At 43.0% G+C, this 7639-nt stretch overlaps 1 protein-coding gene across 1 annotated transcript in view; it reads left to right on the top strand.

The window, feature by feature from the left end:
- The first annotated feature begins 23 nt into the window (after positions 1–23).
- TMEM64 (transmembrane protein 64) overlaps positions 24–7639 on the top strand; it is a 10420-nt gene continuing 2804 nt past the window's right edge. The window contains exons 1-2 of the mRNA XM_009275498.2: positions 24–548; positions 6199–6354. Of these exons, the coding sequence (XP_009273773.2) occupies positions 336–548; positions 6199–6354 (369 nt within the window). The 5' untranslated portion in view covers positions 24–335. The remainder of the gene's footprint in view (positions 549–6198; positions 6355–7639) is intronic.

The following is a 7639-nucleotide window of genomic DNA, read 5'->3' as shown; positions in this document are numbered from 1 at the left end:
AACTGCTAACTGCTCCTCTGCCAGCTGCGGGCGGCGGGCGGGCTGCCGCCGGCGGCACTGCTCCTCTTCCAGCTGCGGGGTGCGCCTGCTGCCTCCTGGGCACCTGCTGGTGCAAGAGCTGCCTCAGCGTGTGCGTCCTGGCGGCCCTCTGCTTTGCCTCGCTGGCCCTGGTGCGCCAGTACCTGCGGGACCTGCTGCTCTGGGCTGAGAGCCTGGACAGCCTGGCCGGTGTGCTGCTCTTCACCGTGGGCTTCATCGTCGTGTCCTTTCCCTGCGGCTGGGGCTACATCCTGCTCAACGTGGCCGCCGGCTACCTCTATGGCTTCGTGCTGGGCATGGGGCTGATGGTGCTCGGCGTCCTTGTTGGCACCTTCGTCGCCCACGTGGCCTGCAAGAGGCTGTTGGCCCACTGGGCACGGGCCAGGATCCAGGGCAGTGAGACTCTCAGCGCCGTTGTCCGCGTCGTGGAGGGTGGCAGCGGCCTCAAGGTGGTGGCTCTGGCACGGCTGACGCCGATCCCTTTCGGGCTGCAGAATGCCATCTTTGCGGTGAGTCCTGGCCCGGGCCATGCCCTGCAGCCCAGCGGCTGCAGCCAAGGAAGAAGCTCTGGCTGGAAGGATGGCTTGCAGCACGGCGGCCGGTGTCACTGGTGGAGGTTGCCTCCTTTCCTGGGAAGAAACCTTGGTTTCTTTCTCTTTTAACAACAGTAAAAAGCCACCCCCGTGCCTGCTCTTGCTAGTGGCTCTTCGTGCTTGCGGAGGGACGGCAGGCAGGTTCTCAAGGTGCCTTGTTCAGTGGCATTGCATTAGAGTTGCTCTCTGGCTTTTGAGACTATGTTCTGCTGTTAGAAAGAAGCACCAAGGAGCTGTTTAGCAAAATCTGCAGAGAACTCAACAGTTTTAAAGTGCTTGTGTTTTTAAAGTGATCTGAGTGGGAAGAAAAGTTGTATTTTTAAGCAGTCTTGCCAGATCTCCCTCAACTACTTAATATAAATGACCATATTGGAAAGAAGGAAGTGGACAGATTAAAATTCTTGCTCAGTTTGATTGATGTTTGTAGCATGCATCTAGCAAATCCATAAAGAGTGTTAAATCCATGCACACAAGAGAGGTTGTGCATTTTGGTCAGAGCATTAAGATGTAGGCTCAGAGCTAAAAAGGGACTTAGTACACCGGAGGGGTACTGAAAGTTAATTTAAACTTGAGTTGGAAAAGGGTTGGACTTGCTTTTCTTTCTACTTTTAGATGAAGATTGGTACATTCTTTAAGAACAGTTATTTAAAACTTATGATCTTACTGTTCTCTTTGATCATCTTAAAGGAGGAAGTAAAGAAGAACATAGAGGGTACCGCTTTTGAGTACCATCATGCTGATGATGACAATTTCAGACCCTCAGCTCTTCCTGAGTGCTTTGTCTGAAGGATCTGGTTTTGGCTGCGTGTTATGCCTCAGTTGTGTCTGCTAACTCGGTGAAATCAAAACAAAGCAAACCACACTGTGAAATATTTTAAACGTTTAACAGTAACTCCTATGTTCATTAACGTAAGAGACCCCGTAAACAAGTGTTTTGGTCTGTCGCTTTCTTGTAGCATGCTTTCTGTCCCCCATCAGCAGTCCTGATCCTGTACCCTTCTGAAGCGCTTGCTTAATTTTGACAGCGTCATCTGGTTGAAATGAGTAGGTCACTGAATACCAAATTTGTTATTTAAGAAAAAAATAATCCACACAATTTTTAGGGGTTAACACCCACATCAAATATTTAAAATTGCTGTGTATAAAACTGTGTGTGCTGGGGCATTTGTCTCCAGAGCTGCAATCTCTGCCCATAAAAGCTGTAGCAACTTCTAACTTCTTTTTAAGCAGATCTTTAACCATTTCTTGTTATGAATGAGAAGAACCTCAGCTGTTTTATTTATTTACCTGTATTACTGCAGGACTAAGGAAGCTTAGACCCGTGCCGCCGGGAGCAGAGTCCCCCCGGAGCCCAAGGTCCCGGTGTAGCAGATGAAGCTTCTGCTGTAGTGTGACCCTCCTAAAGTGGGGAGAGCTGTTGTGCTTCGGTTGTTCACAGCTTCTGGGTGTCACCTGAAGTAGTCAGCAGATGTTGTAGAGCAGTATTGGATCTGAAGAACTGACCAGAGAATTACCAAGTTAAAATTATTTCCTTCCTGGCATAACTGTTCCGTTGGAAACACGATTCAGCAGAGTATTCAGGCCAGTGCAATATTAAAATGATGCTGTAAATCAGTGTTTTGTATTCTCGAAGTACTGCAAGCTAAATAATTTTCTTTCCAAGTGGAAGGTTTCAGTGTCAAAATAACAGATAGGAAATGAGATGAAACCTGATTCTTGAGTATGCCAAATAACTTGGATGTTGCCTGCTAAAATTAGTTTGGGTTGCATTTATTACTCTGGATTTATTACTTTGCAGCATAGTCAAATAAAGCACGGTGTGTTCCATTTTCAACTGAGAACGTTTAATATGAACTACTAGATTAGTGAAAAATAAACGTTGCATGCAAATCTGGGAATTCAAGGCAGTTTCTCACTGTGAGTCAAGTTTAAGCTATGTATAGAATACAAAATTCTACCTACGCAGACTGAACTGTCATTTCTTTGAAATCTGACTTATTTGGAAACTTAATGCTCTACTTAGGTTTAAAATGCAAGGGGATTTGGGGTGCCCTAACCATCTATCCATTCCCTGTGCTAGCAACTTCAGCAATGAATTTGAAAAAGATTGTTCTTAATAGTAGAGGAAAGAACAGTTAACTGAAGAAAACATATACATCTTTAATTTTCCAGCAGTCTGGTCTATGTGTGTTTTCTACGTGCATATTCATAAGTAAACTGGAGGTAGTACTTAAATGAGAGGGAAGCGAGGAAGTGACGCGAGGTCCAGGACAAGGCATAACCTTCATGTGAGAGGGGTCATCTGCAGGGCTGGGATTAATGGGTTTCTACAAGTTCAGTGGCGTGTACCATCTGCTGAGGGTTTTGGGGAGGCTGAATTGCAGGGGAACATGCAGAAGGAAGAGCTTCCTCGCATTTGATTAGGGATGGGATCGCATTACCTGAAACAGCACAAGAAGAAGATTAACACGAATTTCTTAGTTTCTCACCAGCCAGACATGAGCGTCTTGCTTCTTAAGGTCATTCCGCTGCTCTTTGGGAAAGCAGTGATAGTAGGAGCACTGGGGTAATGCATTTACTTGCCTTTCTGGAAGACCTAAAAACTTCTTAACTGAAAGCATGTTTGTATTTCTCTTTGAGTGGGTTTTGCTTAATTGTCGCTCCTGTGATGCCAGGGTGGCCTGGGCCGCTGGGGTGGCCTGATAGCTCTTACTGAAGTGTTTGCCCATGCACAGCCCCCTCGCCGTGGCAACTGTTGAGTGTTTTGGAGGCAGGTCTGTAAGGAGGCCTGGTATGCAGGTTATCGCCTCCTTCCCCCTACTGGGTCCCTGGAGCTAGATTTGTGCAAACTGATTATTTGTAGTGCCAGGTGTAGCTTAGATCAGAATTCATATTTCTTCTTTCTCCTCTGAGAGGAGTATTGTATGGAAGAAATAACATGTCCAAGTGTGCTTCTGGTTCGAGAAATGCACACAGTGAAATCAGAGTTCAAGAAATGGTACCTGCTTTGCAGGAACATGCAGGCTACTTACTCTGCTTGTTGGAAAGTTGCTAGCTATTTTTTTTTTTTTTAATTCTCTACCTGTTGTGTGGTTTGTTGGGGTTTTTTTTGAGAAAGTAAAGAGCATCAGAATTGTCCTTTGCTCTCAGTTGCTAAACCTACCTGATCTGAAACACGGGATTTTGTAAGTTGAGGGGAGAGAAATCTGCTGCAATCCCCAAAGGCATGTGAGCCCCCAACAAAGTCCTGACACAAGCATTTATTCTGTGACAGGACTGAACCAAATGTGTCAGCTCCAAAGAATACACAAAAGTTTTACTGGACAAAGCCTGTCCAAGGCTTACTGGGAGAATTTCTGGCTAACGCTTTTGTTACCAGAACGGTTAGGTAGTTCTTAATTTTATTTTAATACATCAGTATGGCCTATAACAATTGCATCCATGCTTGCCTTGGGATTTCACTGTTAATTTTTGCTGGCTTGAGCTTTCCTTAGAAACAGAGTCCTGGTAGCCTCTGTTTGGCAGCTTGGCCATGCAGACCCCAGTCTGGCAGGTTTCTAGAACAGGTAAAGCTTCATAGAAGGAAAGATATGGAAAGCTGTAAGTTTTATTGAAAATTTCTCAGGTTTCTTAAGTAGGGATGCCATCCACTTCCTTTGCCTTCTGGGGGAGGGGATACCACTGTAGGTCTAAACCCTACAAACCAGGACTTAAAAGGGCACCTGCCAATCTTTTTTCCCCCTCTCCTTGACTTTCATTTTAGTGGGAACCACAAGTCCATCCAGCGTGTCTGTTGGCAGCCTCTCCTGCGTTTGGAAACAGTCTCTCTCATGGCCCAGGAGGTCCAGTTGCTTCAGGACAGATCCAGACGTGCAGACGTGTTGCTCTGCAACTGAGGTGTCCTTAATACATATGCAGAAATGAAAGAGGTGCCCGGGAGTGTTAAAACAATCTTTGGGAAGTTTCCCAGCTCCATTAGATTTAATGACAGTGTCCTACTTAGCAAATCTTGCCTCAGCATTAGTATTTCAGAGACTTTTAATAGCAGTTCCTTCATTCCCTTGGCAATATGGGAAGTTTTGGTTGTGCATTCTTATTACATGGCCCAGATTACTATAATGTTTAAAAAAAAGTCTTTTTCAAAGCATCGGTCAAATACAAAGTTCTGACATAATTGCTTAGTGCTTTTGCATTACAAATCTAAATTAATCTTGTGTAGAGAGGGAAATGTATTATTTGTGTTGCTCGTACATATTTCAGTCTGTGGGAAGTGTAATTTGCAGTGTGAAGTTTGGAATTGGCTTATTGGATCTTGTTCCAGTGGATTATTCTCAATCTTTATGCTTCATTGCATTCTCCTCCTCCATTGCCCTTCCTTCCTCCCAAAAACTTTCCACTGATGGTGCTAGGAGCTCTGAGAATTCAGCACTGTGACTTTCATAGTAACCAAAGTTTATTTTAAGAATAGCATGATGAAATGAGTAACTTTGCTGCTATTCTCTTGTCTTCGACATTGTACAAAACTGTCAAGGTCAATAATTTCCATGTAGGCTCCCAGTGTTAGGGGCTGTTCTTAATTAGAACTCATTTTATTACTATGTGATCAACTGAATTGTCTGGAAAATTCCTTAGACTGCTTGTTTCAAAATCGCCCTTTTCATACTAATTTTTAACCCATAGTTTCCTCCTGTTTTCATTTTTTCTTGCGTAAATATCTTTTGGCCTCTTGGCTCTTGCATTTAATATTTCCCCATGGCTGCTGATACTAATTTAGCTGGTACTGTGTACTTTGTTCCCATGTAAACTGTCTAAATATTGACTCAGAACAGAAATTTCACAGCAAGGAGAGGAAAATAGCTTGAAGTATTATTAGTGTGTTTTCCAGAGAAACTAACGAAAACTATAGCCGTGTGTACTGTTTTGTTCACTAATTAAAGTGTGATATAAAATATCTTTGGTAGAGAATCTTAATGATACCCATGTATGTCACTGATAGATACAGATAGATACTGCTGCTAGAGATCACCGATAGATATATATCTTAATGAGTATATAACTTCCCTTGCAGAGGCAAATTGTATCTGCCATTCTGTTTACCTAGATCATATTTAATATGGTGACATTTTGAACAATTACCTCTTTTATTAGTTGCCATACATGTAAAAGGCAAAGCAAAGAGATTTTTGCTTTAGCCCTTCACGTTTGATAAAGTAATTTCTTCCCGCAAGCAAATTCTCATAAATTGTAGGGCTCTGTTCACCATGAAGAAAGAAACATCTTCAATGAACAGTGTAATTGCATCCTTAGTTAATGGCTTTTGCACAGAGGTGTTGCGTAATGTAAGATGAAATAAAACCTAGTAACTTTAAAAGGCCAGATGAAAACTAGCCACATGCTGTTTTATTGTATTATCTTAGATTCATGCACAGTGGAAAGTTTCAGTGAAGGCATGTAAGAAATTCTTCCATTGTTTTGCAGGGATGGTTGTGGGAGCGGCAGTCTGGTTGTTTGTGCACGTAGATTGTGTTGGAGCTGTGCTCGATTTCTTACGCCGTCTTTTACTCAGATTACAGATTTGTCACTACCCAACTACCTGATGGCTTCTTCAGTTGGGCTGCTTCCTACTCAGCTCCTGAACTCATACTTGGGCACTACCTTGCGCACCATGGAGGATGTGATTGCAGAACAAAGTGTTAGTGGCTATTTTATATTCAGTTTACAGGTAAGTTAAAATGATTGCTTTCATAGACCTTGGTAACAGTAATGTCAGTCTCTTTATGACTGCTTGGGTAAGCAATTACTCTTGGAAACAGTCATCATCTTCTGTTTGAGTTTATATCCCCCTAATTTCTTGCTCATCTAATGTACCAGTGGGATTCAAGATAGAATTTTTCTTCTGAAGACAGTAGACAAGTTTCCTTCCTGTAGCTTCCTGTAGCTTTGGATTGACTGATTCAAAGCCGTTGAATCTTTGCTCTGGAAACTGCATGCCCATAGGGATGCGTGTGACACACAGAGAGATTCAGTATTGCTGATTTGTCTTTCAGGTTGTACAGCCTCGAGTGTAAAAGGGGTGGGCTGCAGGAGGTTCGGGGTGTCTCAGGGGTTAAGAGCTGTTCTCCATTGGCATAACAGCTCCCTAGTCTGAGGCAGCCGACCTCTTACAAACTGAAAGCCAAGCAAGTATGGCATGTGGTATTGAAAAGTAGCAGGTTTTAAAAAGTGTTTAGTTTAGAACTGGTATTTTCAGTAGATTGTGTAAAACTGAGCTGACGTTTCTTTTTCACAGGCTTACTGACTGCTAGATACCCAGAGAAATGGATTTTCAGTGTACTGTTTTCTTTTGATTTTGTTTTCTTCTGTTAGAAAAGTTTAATTCTCACATGACACAAAGCAGAAGTTACTCAGTGTTCTCTTTTTCTGTTTCTGCCACGGTTTTGCCAAGTTCTCTTGCCCTGTGTGGTAATCTGCTGAATTTTAGACTTGTCAAACCACGCCTATACAAAAGCCCATGTGCCACCAGCTGTGAGGTAGTGTGCTCAGGGTGTGTAGACCCGGCACCTGTGCAGTGTTCACTGTTAGCACTGAACACTCCCGATTTTGCATAGGTTTTAAGGATGAAAAGTGCTGTAGAAATACCATTTTGCTAATGCTAAATCAGAATATCCTAACTTTGCAATTGAGTAAATTCATGAGAAGTATTCAGTACCTTTACATAAGCTTAGCCGATGAAATAATTTGTCAATAAATCTTGGGGGTAAGCCTTAAGTCTGAGACCATTACGAGCATAGAGGTCATAAGTATTTCGGAACCAGATTATATATTAAAACCTCCTCTGATAGCATCGGTACTTCAGGCTGTGTTTGAACAGCAGTTACCATGGTTTGCAGTCTTTCAGTTGGTACTGCAGTCATTTATCTTCCTCAGTTTTTACAAGCATAAAGCTGATGTTTAACAATGCTAAGATAGAAAACTAAGTCTAGGACCATTTTAAACCCCCCCCCCCA

Source organism: Aptenodytes forsteri, unplaced genomic scaffold (genome assembly GCF_000699145.1).
Source record: "Aptenodytes forsteri isolate BGI_AS27 unplaced genomic scaffold, ASM69914v1 Scaffold208, whole genome shotgun sequence".
Lineage (NCBI taxonomy): Eukaryota > Metazoa > Chordata > Aves > Sphenisciformes > Spheniscidae > Aptenodytes > Aptenodytes forsteri.
This window is presented reverse-complemented; position numbering and strand designations above follow the sequence as displayed.